General features: G+C 34.5%; 1 protein-coding gene across 1 annotated transcript; it reads right to left on the bottom strand.

Annotated features, from left to right (window-relative positions):
* Window positions 1-5,572: 5,572 nt before the first annotated feature.
* On the bottom strand, window positions 5,573-13,194 carry LOC136989603 (THAP domain-containing protein 1-like). The gene is made up of 2 exons (XM_067287820.1): window positions 12,897-13,194; window positions 5,573-5,742 (listed from the first exon to the last, which is right to left on the bottom strand). Exons 1-2 carry the CDS (start codon window positions 13,192-13,194, stop codon window positions 5,573-5,575), a joined length of 468 nt encoding a protein of 155 aa, XP_067143921.1.
* Between the last annotated feature and the right edge of the window lie 3,098 nt (window positions 13,195-16,292).

Raw genomic sequence — 16,292 nt, forward strand, 5'->3', positions numbered from 1 at the left:
ATTGACAGAGATATCACTTGTATTACGAAACTCTACTTGTGCGGATTAATATAACGCAGAATATAATAGGGTGGATTCGGATTAATAACAAATCACAATTTAATTGGTAAGTTAGAAATTTAAATATTTTATGTTTATGTGATCCACCGGAAAAGGTCGGAGAAGTCGGACTGCCTTTTCCGGCAACAGATCGTTGACCTACTCACTTGTCAAGGATGGCTGTTACGTTTTGTTACGCGTTACGCAAATGGAGAAAAGTAGGGGGGTTACCAACAGTCGAATAAAGACACATTTTAACAACGAAACAATATTTATTGAAATTAATCTAATGAACAAGTACAACGCGAGTTTCGGGTTCTAGAGTTCTAGCTCCCTAATACGCGAGGGGGACCTAGGGAGAGAGTTTACAACACTGATTTAATATTTCTTGGCAAGTTCCGTAGAAGATGGAATATCCGATTAGCATTGGCTCTAGGTGAAATGTATAATCCCGACTGTGGAGGTGGGTCGGAGGGTTGATTTATCCAAAAATGGCACTCGGAAAACTTCGGGACTTGGAAGGTTGGCGCCGTACACACTGTTGGAAAGAAGACCCGACACTCCCCTGAGGGAAAAAGAACGCGGGTTTTTATAGATTCGACGTAAAAACTAAGTTCCGAGATCGTTGTCGAGGTAAAAGAAAATGATGAATTCGGATGTTAAGTGTAAATTTTAATAACTTCAAGTTGAATTTAGATTTACATAATATAGTTATTTAAGTAAACCTTAACCTCTACAATAAGCGAAAGTTTAACAGATATTGTGCTAAAAAAGTATCGATTTGAAACTTCTTTTAGAGTAGATCAATAATTTGTATAACTGTACCTAAAGAATGATGGATTTAGTGGGTGGGCCAGGCGCTTTAACTTCCATCTGGAGGATGATAATTGTTATTATTTTAACATTATATAATAATATTTCATTTGTACTATATTATAGATAATTGATTAGAACATTCATAACTAAGCGAATTAAAGCGTAAGACAATGCGTGGTGTTTTTTTTTTAGCAGTTATTTATTTCCCCGGATTTACATGTCAAAGTATGCATATAAATATATGAAAATCCTAAAATATGTATGTGTTTCAGAAAAAGAATGCAATTTTTTATTTGTAGTCGGCATTGATACGAATATTCGCATAGGGTTAGCATACAGTACATCCTGTATTATGCTTATCATCTGGTGTTCGGTAGCATACACCGTTAACCTAAAAACTTCATAAATAGTTTTCTGTTTGTATCCTTGTCTACTTGGACTTGTTTATTTATAGGATCTATTATACTAGTGTAGCTTTCGATTAAAAAATAGGAATATTAGTCAAAAGTCAAAACAAAATATCTTTATTTACATCCGTACACTCTGAGTGTTTTGGACCTGAAAGCCCCTCTTCAGCAAATTTACAATATTCTGTGACAATTTTTAAATTTTTAAAACTTAACGAGAGAGAGAGAGAGAGAGTTTACATAAGTCTATGCAAAATACCTCTTATAATTGTTCGATGTCTTCTGATCCTAGTTATTCGAATAACTGGTAACCCTTGGGGATGTTTTCTTGGAGGTGAGTATCGAGAGAGTCAGGAGGCGGGTAGAGCTTTGTCTATTAGTTTTGTTGGTGAAGTCCGCGCCGAACCTCAAGTGTTGGCCCGTTATATCACCATCGAGTATGGGAATTTGTTTATGTGACTTTCTGTCACTTTCATAATGTCATTCCAAATTCATCGGTGGACCGTTTTGTGGGTGTGCGTCGGGAGGTGGACGGAGTCACACCTGCTTTTTCTCGGCTAACAGGTCAGTGAGACCCGTCCACGGAAAAGATGGCGATTCGGATTCGTTACGCGTCACGCGTTACGCGAGTGAGAATGAGAAAGCGGATGGGTCTGACAATAGAGCGGCGGCGATACTCGAATAAAAGACATTAACGACGTATAAAAACAACAATTTATTAATACTAAAGCTACAGTTACAATAGGGGCGAGCTATGGTCGCCAACGGTTCGGATACGCGGAGGGAGAGATTACACGAGTTTGGAGAGTCATACCTCGTGGCCCGAGTCGGTCTTTCCACCAGTTCTAAGTATCCTCGGCAAGGTATTCCTTCGTTCGACCTCGGGTTCCCTCGGGACTCGGGACCCACACACACTGTCTAATCGACACTACGTAACCGACCTGGAGTCGATCGGACAGACACTATGTAACCGACTTCAAGTCGATCGGACGGATACTATGTAACCGACACCCTTTTCCTCTCTCGTCGCCCTTTTATCGTTTCGGTCACGTTTCTCTCTTTCACTAACCAGCACTATTCGAATGTTGTTCTTCATGATTCATGTTTTCTCCGTGGGAACCAAACAATAAAACATTTTATTGCTAGCGTTTGGTTCTGGCGGGTTCGAATTTTCACATCACCTTGGGCTTTCCAAAATCGTACCTGTCCAGAAAGGGCAGGTTCGATTTTTTTCTTGGGAGGATGGCTATATTTAGTGCACTTTCTCTACCTATTTAGTGATTTACATGGCGACTTTAAATATTTGCGACAATGATTTACATGGCGAATTTAACAAATTATTCCTTCGCGACAATAAAAGATTATTTGAGCGTGCGTTATAGCAATTTGTTATGTTAGACCAGACACTTCGGGTTTGGTAAACAATTACGGCGTTCCCGGAAGTAGGGTTGTTCTCCTAGCTTGCACGTGGTGCAGACGTAGCTTCCTTTTGTCGCTTGGGTACGAGAGAAAAAGTTCAAGGTCTGGAGCGTTCGTTATGTTTCCTTTGTTGAAGTGAGCTCGTTGGCAAGTGCTACCTTGCTGGCCTGTCCGTTGGAAATAAAACAGGAACTTGATGGCTGGAGAACTCAGATGAGTGGTGACTTTTTGTAGTTCGTTGTAGGTGTCGTCGTGCGTTCTTAAGTCGGTGCGTTCTTAACTTCGGTGGTTAGTTGTAGTCTTAGACGAGGGTTCCGTTGAGGCGAGGATGTCGTCCTATCTGGTACTCATAAAAGTTAGTTATAAAGAGTCATTTGAAATGAGAATTCTGTTTGTTCTTGGAGAGAGGTACACATTTACAGTTATAATTGGGGTCTACTCTCCCTCAGGCCGATAGGATAATAAAACGTAATTTAATGCTAGTGTCAAAAGCTAATACGTTCTTGTAATTCAAAACGTTAGTTAAAATAGCTAAATAAAATTCAAATGAATGGGATATTCTAGGCAAATCTAATATAATATAATTTTATAATATAATATGATATACAGTCAAATCTGTTTTTATGCGGTCTTTTTTGTGCGATTTTTTATTTGTGCGATTTTTTTTATGCGATTTTTTATTTGTGTGGTATAGTTGGCGACTAGTCTCGTGCGATTTGTCATGTCTCACGTTGACTTATTATAGCTGAATAAACTTATTATAGTAATATTATTGCATGAATATGCGAAAAATGAAATAATTTATTTTTAAAGTCAAAAAAACACCACCTGGACAAAAGTATGTAAAACAGACTATAAACGAGACAATGCAGTCAAGTGCTGACATCTGTTGTCAATAAATTCTATTTCGTACGGTTTTGAGTTATTTTTTATGTGACTTTTTTTATGCGGTTCCTATTGACCGCATAAAAAATATTTTTTTAATTGTGTTGCGAAAACTATTTTTTATAGCCACTTGTGAAGTTTCGTGCGATTTTTTTATGCGTTTTTTTATGCGGTCCCTATCCACCGCATAAAAACAGGTTTGACTGTATATTTTTATGCTTATGCCAAAGTCAAAGACTTCTTGATATAGGATTCTAAGCAAAGGACCTTAAAATGGCGATGTTAATAAGTTTAAACAATAGGACGTTGTGTTGGTTGTGCTATATCGCTCCGGGGGGGGGGTTGTTTCTCGGCAGGGTTGGTGCCTTCCCGGAAGTGGAGCTTCCCTTTTGTGGAGACGGATTTCTTCTTGTCTATTCTCTTGCGGTTGTTGTCAAACTGTCAGAGTTTGTCGTCGGCGGCATATAGTAGAACGGACAATATAGATAAGGCAAATAAACAATATTGCAGCAACTAGCAAGTGTGGTTAACGCATGTAATACCCTATTCACACTGTACATTTTAAGCCAGCTTAAATGACTAAGCCAGCTTAAGGTATGAAATATGAACGGAACTGACTTAACGTTAAACCGGTTTAACTACAAACAACCGGCTCAGCTTAAATCGCTTTCTCAAAGAAGCTTAAGTCGCTTCAAGCTTTCCACGAGGTCCGTCAGAAGTTCAAAAATAATGGCGGAAGCAGATGTGCAGGTACAAATGTTCGAACAAACGATACTCTTCTCTGTTAGCATGTATATGCTGCTTCGGTACAAGAAGTTTAAATGATAATATAAATTTCTTGTTTACGAAAAAATATATATATATATAAATTTCTGTCAAAAATCCATTCTTATCACAGTTCTATCGCTAAAGTGATATATACATTGAGAGAATCGTGTTGCCAACGACAACGACATCACTGATAATGTTAATAATTCCTAACTAACGTCTTATGCTCTTTAAATAAGTTATTTATAATTTAAATTACTAAATACAAATTAATATATGATGATTTATGAAAAATAAGCAAAAGTTTGATTTTATTTAAAATGTAATATTGAGTACACCCACTCGAGGGCTAAGCGAATAATTCGCTTTAATTACCTAGTGTGAACGAGTAGTTAATCTTGTTTTCGACAATGCGACTTAACTTAATTCTGCTTAAATCTTAATCCCGCTTAAAATGTACAGTGTGAATAGGGTATAAGTAGGAAGTTGGTGCGGGGAGGGGTTGATGTCATTCGCAACAAGTGGTTGAGATCGTATTTGACGTTAGATAAGGGCCGATCTGCCAACCGGATATCGTAGTCTGTCGAGAATTTTAACATTTTTTGCGTTGGCGGTTCTTTAAGACAGGTTTGGAGGAATTGAATCTCCGTTTGGTTGATGATAAGGTCGATTTGTGGACGACCAATTGTTGCGCCAACTGTGGTAATATCCCGGTATTATTTAATTTGGTTGGGCGTAGATATAACAGAGCCTTTTGATGCCGATTTGGGCACTTAATAGTTAAGGTGAGAGCCTCGGGAGTGGAATAAATCCATGCTCCTGGTTGATTTAACCTTTTAGAGATCGGCGTATAGTTACTGATGATCGGCCGATTGCATAGGTCTTTGACCTGTAGTTCATTTCCGCTGAATAACGCATATGCACAGCTTATTCAATAAACAGATGGCAAAGGGGATAAGATGTATTAGCGTGTCGTGATTAATTAGATTAACGATAAATTTGTTAGATAATATTCAATAAACAGATGGCAAAGGGGATAAGATGTATTAGCGTGTCGTGATTAATTAGATTAACGATAAATTTGTTAGATAAGCTATCTTCCTCCACCTTCTGGGGTACCTTCCCGTTGGTGCCCTCATTTGTTTGGCGCCTGGAGCTTAAGGGGAAGAGGTCCGATTAGTAGCGGGAGAAATAAACTGAGGTATCCGGCTACACTTACGAGTGGGCGGTGGCCTAACTTATGGTTGGTCTACTACTGCTGCTGTCCCTCGGCTTCGAAGGGCGTATGGAGGTGTAATCTCCTTTTCTCCTTCCGGTTCTGGTTTGGCAACTTCACTTTCGAGCTCGGATCCTGCTTCCTCGCGTTCAATTTCTGGTTCCGTTTCATCGCTGGGATTAGATTGCTCTTCTGTTAGTGAAGGGAGTACGGTCATTAATGCGTCTTTGACGGGTAATGCAACAGGTGGCTGGATGCTTGTGTCTGTGTTATCCTGTTGTATTCAGGGTCGCTTAGCCTTTCGATGGGCAGTGGTCCTTCTTCTCGCGCTCCGGATTTGTAGTTTCCGTCTCTCCTTTCCTTTGGCTAGAGGTATTCAGCCTGTTCGGGAGGGGCTGTCTGACAGGATTTTCTCTCTTTTATTGCGGGTCTTACGCTGCTTTCACTCTCTGTGCGGCTGTCTAGGTGTGCAAAAATGTATCGGTTTCCCATTGGGTAGGATGACTTGATCATGAGCAAGATCTAAAATTAATTGTGCGGTTTCGATGAGGTCTCGCCCCAAGATTCCTTCAGACGGGTTTGTAACCTCGGCTTGTACGATGGCACATGGCATGGCATATTACTTTCCCCGTAATTTAAACGTGGGCGTCGCTCATCCTATAGCAGTAATCGGCTCCCCTAAGCCGTTTCTTAATTTCTGTCAGCGCCAGAATTTTATGGGAGCTTTCCCTTTCAATTTATTCGCTAAATCGTTTGATATGAGCATACGTTCTGCACTGGTATTAACTTGCATTTTTACAGGAATATTGTTAACCTCTTAACAGTGAGGAACGGAAATAGCCGTCCAAGGCGATCGAGTGGCAGTGGTGAGGGACGTCAATAGACGTTAAAAAATTCTTATAAAATACCTGGACCATTTCGTGAAGTCGTAGAATTTTCACGAGTAGTTGGGTTCTCCAACTTTGTTTTGGAATATCCTTTAGTTCTCGAGAAATTACAATAAAAGAAAGAAAATTAAAATAAATATGAAATTTTAGACGGCCATCTATCGACATAAATCGAATTTAAATCTCCCGCCGTCATCTGATTGGTTAAAAAAATTAATATTCCTAATTGGCTCGCGTCAGAAAAAAGTAGGTGTGACTTCTGTAAATGACGCTATCGGGAGTGCACCGATGCAACCGGAAAAAGTAAACAGCCTACGTCATTAGTCTAACGGTCCTTGTCTGACCTACTTTTCGTAGAATCAACATTGGAGTAAGCTGTAGTAAAACGTAGTAGTTTAATATTCATAGTAATTTGTAATGCTCGGATTTCAATTTAATAAGTATTATTTAGTTCAGAAACATTATAAATACATCATTAAGTAGGAGAATAACGAAAAACTTTATTTTTTAGTATAATACAATTTACAAAATCGAAAGTTCGTATATCGTAATATTATAAAAAACTACATCGAAACATACAAAGTCACCTAATTTACTTAAATTCAGTTCATTATACAACTGTAGATACTCTTGCCTTCCTCAGTTTCCTCAAAACAAAATTCGAAAACTTCAATTAATTCTATAAATATTTAAGCGCCATTACTATTCGAATTAACTGTAATTACAAATATAACTGAAAAATATTTTCGACATAAACCCTAGGCAATAATTATCAAAACAAAATTCTTCAAGTATAAATTTTTCTGATCGAGTAATATGTAATAATAGTTTTATCTATTACTCTTGCCATATTCAACTTTCTATGTTCACATCCATTTAGTTTCATCTAATTACACTTTAAATGTAAAAAAATCTACCAACAAATAAGTTTTCTAATAAAGATACTACTTGCTAATTAAAGTTTGTATTCTTCTTTGACGTAGTTCTACGTTTTAGCACTAAATTGGTAGACATGTCTAAATAACACGCTTATAAACACTAAATGCCATAAATGTTTCGAAATTAGAACTAGATAATTATATGCACAAATAAATTTACATGCCTTCATTTACATCCAAACAAAGATCAGTTCTCCCAAATTGTCGAAAAATAAATTATTTTCAACTTTTCTTTCTGAATTTAGAACTAATTCACAGTAAACTTTATGCCTTAAAATATCCATTGCAATCAACGCAAAATGTATGAATCCACGTAATAAAAAATTATCGCAGTGAACTTCGAAAAAACGAGAAACACAGAATTATTAAACCGCACTTTACGAAATCTGGCGCGAACTGTCGTATACAATAAACAAAACGAAAATGCTCTTGTCCAATGTCATCAGGTGACAAAAAGTTTCTAAATAAACGCTAAAAGTTTTAAAGAATTCTTTCACAAAAACCGATGAATTTAATTAATACACAATAACTAAATCTGTTTAATAAAGGTTAATAATTTTCCATTATAATTATGCAAATTAGATATAAAAAAGATCATCGCGCAAATTCTCCCGCGAACCATGGATGACTCTTACGTCATCTGGATTGAAGTTTCCTGCAAAATACTGAAAATTTTTATATAATTCTTTTACTAATCCAGTCAAATTTAAATAATATAAAATGTCTAGATCTGTTTAATAAAGATTAGTAATGTACTATCATTAATATGCAAATTAGATATGACAAAGATCACTGTGGGAAAATTCCCGCCAAGATAAAAATAGCTTTCGGTCACGTGATCACCAAGAAATACGCCTTAAATTTAATGTTTGTGTACAAATTAATACATTTTAACTAATGTCATCGTTTAAAATTTAATGTTTCTGTAAAAATTAGTAAATTGTAACAAATTTCATCAAAGACAACAGAATAATTTTCAGCTTATAAAAACTCTACAATAAATGATTATTTCTTCGAAAGACGTCGATATGCACGAATAAATAATAAATATGCAATAATGCTTTTATCCATTTTAAGTGGATATTGTAAACATTAAGCTATTTAATTTGTTTGGCTTTTATAATTTAGTTTCCGAATATTTTACTGTGAAATTCCATTTAGTAAACAGAAACAAAGACAAGCTATTAGTTATAAACAGGACAATAGAATAATTTTTACGTAAATTGAGTGAAAATACAGAAAAAAACGAATTATATCAAAGATGGGGACAAACAAGCTTACATCCCTAGAACAGAGCTTATAATTTGTTGTCAATTCCAGCCTGTTCCTACTTTGACTGTTTTATGTTGGTAAAAACTTATTTTTTTAAAATAAAAGTACTTTGTTGTTAGTGAAGAAAGATAAAAGTATCGAAATATAATATTCAGAATTAAAAATATTGATGTATGTCCATATTAGAAATGTATATTTTTTTCCGATATTAGAAATAATATCACGAAAAAAACATTATATAAATGAAATACGGCCATAAACAATTTCTTTCTGTCAAATAAATTACGGATTAAACAGGCTTATCTAGAAAAATTCAATCGCGAATAACTGACTTTAAATATACAGAGGATACAGTATGCTTGTTATGTGATAGTATTTGCGTTTACAAATTAACAGAATTTTCCTTTTTTTTTACACATTATTATGCTATAATCTAGAAAACTATGTTTAATAATAAGACATACTACAGAAAGGGTAAGAAAGGAACGTCAGTCATTGTAACTAATGTATTATTGAAAGTTTCATTCATATAGATAATTAATTTTATCAAGATACATTTCTCCAAAAGAAAATTATCGATATTTATCGTAAATATAAGTAAATTTTATTATAATTTAGATAAAAACTCATTTTTTCCCCACGCATGGCTTCTTTCCCCTCCCTCTTACTCCTATACTTGGAACATTCCATTTCATAATTTGATGTAATAATAACGTTTAAAATGATTCTAAATAAAATATTGACACTTAAAGTAGGTTAATATAGGCCTATATTGTCACGAGTCTCAGGTGTATTCATAAAAATGTAATAATCTATACAATAATACTTTCTCACATGCTCCATGTGTTAAAGTTTGCAGCTGTAATTGAAGGTAATATATAAAGAAACAAAATGTTTATATTATCAATAGTTATAAAAGATATCTTATTTTCACGTAGAAAAACAAAATAAGACAGAAGAAACAGACAATCACACGATATCTCTATCCAGGACATTCTATAATTGATTTCAAATTTCTAATGTCGACATACATGAATATTTTTGTGTGTGTGAATATTATATTTCGATACTTTTATGTTTCTTCACTAAGAACATCTTAAAACATTAACTTTTTACCAACAAAAAACAGTCGAAGTAGAAACAGGCTGAAAATAACAACGAATTATAAGCTCTGTTCTGGGGATGTAAGCTTGCTTGTCCCCATCTTTGATATAATTTGTTTTTTTCTATATTTTCACTCAATTTACGTAAAAATTATTTTATTGTCCTGTTTATAATTAATAGCTTGTCTTCGTTTCTGTTTACTAATTGGAATTTCACAGTAAAATATTTGGAAACTAAATTATAAAAGCCAAACAAATTAAATAGCTTAATTTTTACAATATCCACTTAAAATGAATAAAAGCATTATTGTATATTTATTATTTATTCGTGCATATCGACGTCTTTCGAAGAAATAATCATTTATTATAGTTTTTATGAGTTGAAAATTATTCTGTTGTCTTTGATGACATTTGTTACAATTTACTAATTTTTACAGAAACATTAAATTTTAAACGATGACATTAGTTAAAATGTATTAATTTGTACACAAACATTAAATGTAAGGCGTATTTCTTGGTGATCACGTGACCGAAAGCTATTTTTATCTTGGCGGGAATTTTTCCACAGTGATCTTTGTCATATCTAATTTGCATATTAATGATAGTACATTACTAATCTTTATTAAACAGATCTAGACATTTTATATTATTTAAATTTGGCTGAATTAGTAAAATAATTATATAAAAATTTTCAGTATTTTGCAGGAAACTTCAATCCAGATGACGTAAGAGTCATCCATGGTTCGCGGGAGAATTTGCGCGATGATCTTTTTTATATCTAATTTGCATAATTATAATGGAAAATTATTAATCTTTATTAAACAGATTTAGTTATTGTGTATTAATTAAATTCATCGGATTTTATGAAAGAATTTTTAAAAACTTTTAGCTTTTATTCAAAAACTTTTCGTCATGTGATGAAGTTATTCACAGGTGCATTAAAATATGAATCAGTTCGTGGGAAAATTTTGTACAGTGCAGTCTGGTGTATCTGTGTTTCTGGTTTTTTCGAAGTTCACTGCGATAATTTTTTATTACGTGGATTCGTACATTTTGCGTTGTTTTTAACGGATAAAAGGTGGAAATTTTACTCTGAATATAGAACTTGTTTTTCAGAATATGCTGCTTTACAAAAAGAAAAGTTGAAAATAATTTATTTTTCGACAATTTGGGAAAACTGACTTTTGGATATAACATATGGATTTACATGAAAGTATGTATTATTGGGCTACTAATTTATTTATGTTTATGTGTATTGTTGTACTGCAACTTACCAAGGTATATAGAGATAAGGTAGCGCAACTCGCTGTAGCGAGAAAAATGCCACTGCGCATGACGTCACCATCGAGAAACTTGATTCACTACCGCTCTGTAACCTGTTGCTGTTTATGTCAGAAACGCAATCTTAGAGAAACGAATGCGCCGCAAAACTCAAACAACGGTTAATAAACTTGTACGATTGTTAATATGGTGCTATTCAAAATCAAATTAATTAATTTAATTACGCCAGTAAACTTATTCTACATAACACGCCGCAATTCACTCCTATGAGAAAACTAATTAGAGAAAAAGTATTCTATAAGCAATTAAATCGTTACTTTACCTCATGGCTACTCTTCAGGCAAATAAACATGAAAAAAATATGAAAAGTAAAAAATAGGCAAATAAACATAAACAATGAAAAATAAATGTTTTTCCGTGATATTTCCCGAGTAAAGAAGAAAATTTTTTTTGTTATAAATATGTTTCTTATACAAAACTAAAGTTTAAAAAAAAAATACTAATGCTTCACAAGTAACAAAATACATTTTTGCTTTTCTATTCAATACAAAATGAATGTAGGTATTACAATAGATCTAGATATTAAATAACGTGTATATTGGTTTAAGCAAAACATTGCATCAAGAGAGCTATATTATATATATATATATATAATTACTAGCTGACCCGGCCACACGTTGTTGTGGCTCAAAATGTATCTATTATAAATGTATAACACTTCCCCCGTGGGGGGAATTTCAAAAAAATCCCTTCTTAGTGTACATTCTCTTGACGTACCCTATTAAAACGTAATCAAAAACGCATCTAAAATAGTATAATAAAAGCCGAGTTCTTCAAAGTAAGCCTTAATCCCGTCACTTTTCCCGCTGGGGAATATCGAAAAATCCCTGTTTAGTGTATATTCTGTTGACGTAACCTATTAAAACGCAATTAAAAACGCAAAAAACCGCATGTAAAATAGTATAATAGAAGCCGAGTTATTCACGGTAAGCCTTAATCCCGTCCATTTCCCCCCACTGGGGGGAATTTCGACATGTATATTATATAAAAACACGTGCGTATTCGAATGCAACGTTGTGTCAAAATTTCAAAGGAATCGGTAGGAACAAACGAACGTTATATTTTATTTATATAGATAGATAGAAAATGATCTGCTTCAGTCCATTCTCACAGAAAAGCATAATGCCTCACAGAAAAGCAAACTTAGGTCGTCTGAAGTTAGCGCCGTCTGTTGGACATAAAAGTCCAACAGACGCGCTAACTTCATTAAATCCATATATAAATATATTTTTGAAAGGGGGGAAATGGTGTAGGGGTATGAAAAATAGATAGTAGCCGATTCTCAGACCTACTGAGTATGCATATCAAATTTGGTAAAAATCGGTAAAGCCGTTTCGGAGGAGTACGGTAACAAAAATTGTGACACGAGAATTTTATATATAAGATAAATTTTTTAATGTCTGGCTTCATTTTTTGTGTTATAAGACAATCTATTTGTGTTTTAGTAAATATTTTTTTCAAAATATTATTTATTTTCTCATTCACTTCATGTTTTTTACTTTCTAATAATTTTATTTTTTGATTTTTCTCAGTAAGAGCCAAATGTAATAATTTATTTTTATTTTCAGAGTAAATATTTCCCTCTTCAAGTGATCAATTTTAGCATTTGCTAAATCCAGTTTTTTTTTGCTAATTTCACTTCCAGAGAAGGCTCACTTATAGGTTCAGTTTCAGTACCTATGTCAATTTTATTCTTTTTTGGTGAAAGATGGGACAGTCTGTTCAGTGCACGTTTCCGATTTTCTCGCTGTGTATATCTTATTGTTCTGTCATGCATTTTCTCTACTATCTCTGATGTACAGTACTTGGGACATCCGAAGATCTAACAGGAGCTAGATTTAAAGATGGCACAGCATCAGGTTTTAAGCGTCTCCTCGAAGGTATATTTAAGAGTTCTGCTTTTAGATTTCTCTCATAGTCGTCTTTAAGGAAGTGTGCACTGCAAACTGTTGCATTTTCAACATTGACTTTGTCTTCTCGTTTGCAGGCATAAATCCACTTACTTCTAAGAGTAGGATGCTTTGGGAAAGAATGATAAATTACATTACTTCCTTTAGTCTTTTGATTGTAATTTTCACACACTGCCACGCAACAGTTTGGCATTATTCAACTTGATCAATGAACAATAACTAAAAAATTCATACGTCAACACACTACTATTTAACAGATACTTTAAAAATGTTTGTTTAATAAATTAAGACATAGTCGCTCTGGAAACATTTTTTACTTTCCTAGATGATCTCCATTTTTTCTTTTGTTCTAGAACAATTTTTCTTATAGATGATCGGACCTTTCTTTAGAGGCTACTCAGCCATCCAATATTTAAAAAAAGTTCTTTAAAAACAAGGTTAATCCAATTAAAATTATAAAAAATAATTTCTTAAAAATTGGGAAATGGGATCTTACGACGTCCTTCTTACATCCATGTCCATTCCAGCGCATTTTTGAGTGGATAAAGGCCCGAACTCCCGAATGGACATGGATGTAAGAAAGGACGTCGTAAGATCCCATTTCCCAATTTTTAAGAAATTATTTTTTATAATTTTAATTGGATTAACCTTGTTTTAAAGAACTTTTTTTAAATATTGGATGGCTGAGTAGCCTCTAAAGAAAGGTCCGGTCATCTATAAGAAAAATTGTTCTAGAACAAAAGAAAAAATGGAGATCATCTAGGAAAGTAAAAAATGTTTCCAGAGCGACTATGTCTTAATTTATTAAACAAAAATTTAACATCCGACGAACTTCGAAAAACTTAAAATGGAAAATCGTCGCCAGAGGGATCGAGTCAAAAAATCTACATTTTCCAGCGCATTTTTGAGTGGATAAAGGCCCGAACTCCCGAATGGACATGGATGTAAGAAAGGATGTCGTAAGATCCCATTTCCCAATTTTTAAGAAATTATTTTTTATAATTTTAATTGGATTAACCTTGTTTTTAAAGAACTTTTTTTAAATATTGGATGGCTGAGTAGCCTCTAAAGAAAGGTCCGGTCATCTATAAGAAAAATTGTTCTAGAACAAAAGAAAAAATGGAGATCATCTAGGAAAGTAAAAAATGTTTCCAGAGCGACTATGTCTTAATTTATTAAACAAAAATTTAACATCCGACGAACTTCGAAATACTTTAAAAATATTAAATTTCACCTTATACTTGTATTCCGAACACCCATCAAAACTTAATTTCAAATGTAAACGAACAAAGATCACCACGGTATGTCGAAAGCTCACGTGTTTCTTGGAGCGTGTTTCTCGATGGTGACGTCATGCGCACAACGATTAAAAGAGAAACCTACTGCGCACGCAAAATGAGCACCCCCTGGCAACTTACTTTGTTTTACTACGTTAGAGAAAGTAGGTCACACATTGGATTTCTGACATAAAACTGTCGGCTTTTTCAGAGTGAAGCGGACCTTCTCAATGAAGTGTGTTTTAGGGAAGTTATGCTTTCTTTTTCTGATGCATGCCAATTGTGAAAATTGTTTATAAAATTAAATATCGGTAAATGACGATAACATATGTTATAAATGTGAAGATGAATATAAAAATATTTCTACATTTTTTTATTGTTTTGTTGTTTCTTAAAGATTAATTTATTTAAATTTATTATATGTCAAGTAAGTTTATTTACAAAATGCTAATATTTTAATTCGCTTTAATATTTCGGCGTATATTTGAACAAGGAATTTTAAAATTTTAAATAAACGATATACTGAAATTTTCTTTTATTTACAATGATTACGTCACTTCTACAGAAAGTAGAACACGAGACGACCTTCACCCACATTTCAGTCTGGGGGGAAAGGCCGCCAGTTGTAGTCATAACAACCTTTACGTCTTCTATTGTTGTGGATGAAATTCGTTAACTGTCAATTCTATTTTCTTGAATTTGATTCGCAGGTTGGAAAAAATCGTCATTACTTAAATGCCTAAAACTTTTGAATTTATTTTCAATTTTATAAAATTTTTTAAAGTTTTGAAAAAATCGTATCGGATGGAAAATCAAAAAAGAATTTAATATAAATTTGAAAAAAAATTTTTAGCAAAAAATTACCGCGAAAAAAATTCATATATAAAAAATTATGTGACAATAAAGAACGATTTTTTCTTTACAAGACGTAACTGTTTAAAAATTTTTTTTCCTAAACGGAAACGAGAAAAACGCGTGGGAAAATTCTTAAAAAAATTCCCACGGTTTATCTCCACAACTAACTGGTAGAGCCGAGTCTGACTGTTCCACTGTTAAGAGGTTAATATAAACCAATATGATAGGTTCGTGCCTTGAAATAGTTCTAGTTATTCCTATCCTGCCTTTCCACCTCATCTCATTTTCATCGGACGAATCTGTTTTGGGTAGAGAAAGGTTCCTACCTGATTCAGTATAGTGTCGCCTTTGCTTAGATACCAGATAAGGGAACTTAGTAGAGTAATTATATCGAAGTCGCTGATCTTGGATGCTTCGAATAATACCTGTCCATCCGTTTCGATTTTCTACCATAGGTTGAGAGCTATTTTGATCATGTTCGCTTTCGCGTCTCCTTGGAAATTCATTTCGTTGACGCGTAGGAGAAGCGTTACTATTAGTATCTGTGTGACCGCGGGGGTTCCAATTCCTATAGTTTTGATCATTTGGTCGGTCGGGTCTACGGCTAGTATTAACTGGGCGGTATCCTCCTCGCCGGAAAGGCGGGTTATTATGATTCCCTCAATTATTTCGCCTCCGTGGAGGGGGTTTAGCATTAATTGCAATTGAGGTTCGGATTAGACTTTCCACTTTGGCTTTAAGTTCCTGCATAGCCGACGTTAATTGAGCTATCTCGTCCTGTGAGGGGGAGTCTGTCACCCGCTCGCTTTCCCTGACTGTTCGCAATATTCCCTGAGAATGGGAGGTAAGCCGTTCGATTGTCTCCTCGCTGATGGCTGCTTTGAACGCCTCATCAAAGGTTTCAGCCTCGCGGCTCATTATTCTCTGGCGAATCCTGATATCTATTCCGTTGAGAAATTGCGCTTTTAAGCGTTCATCTAACTCCTTTCTTTGAATGCGCTGAATAATAGCAGTTTCGGCGGCATCTGCCCCAGGCTCCGGCGTGATCTCGATTTCAATGGCTAGCGCTTGAAGCCGGGCGGTATATGCTTGTACGTCCTCGTCCTGTCTTTGTACGCAGGTATAGAATCTACTAAGCCTAAACGAAAAAGGTTCTCGC

Source organism: Centruroides vittatus, unplaced genomic scaffold, assembly GCF_030686945.1.
Source record: "Centruroides vittatus isolate TY-2023 unplaced genomic scaffold, ASM3068694v2 scaffold_712, whole genome shotgun sequence".
In the NCBI taxonomy this organism is placed as follows: domain Eukaryota; kingdom Metazoa; phylum Arthropoda; class Arachnida; order Scorpiones; family Buthidae; genus Centruroides; species Centruroides vittatus.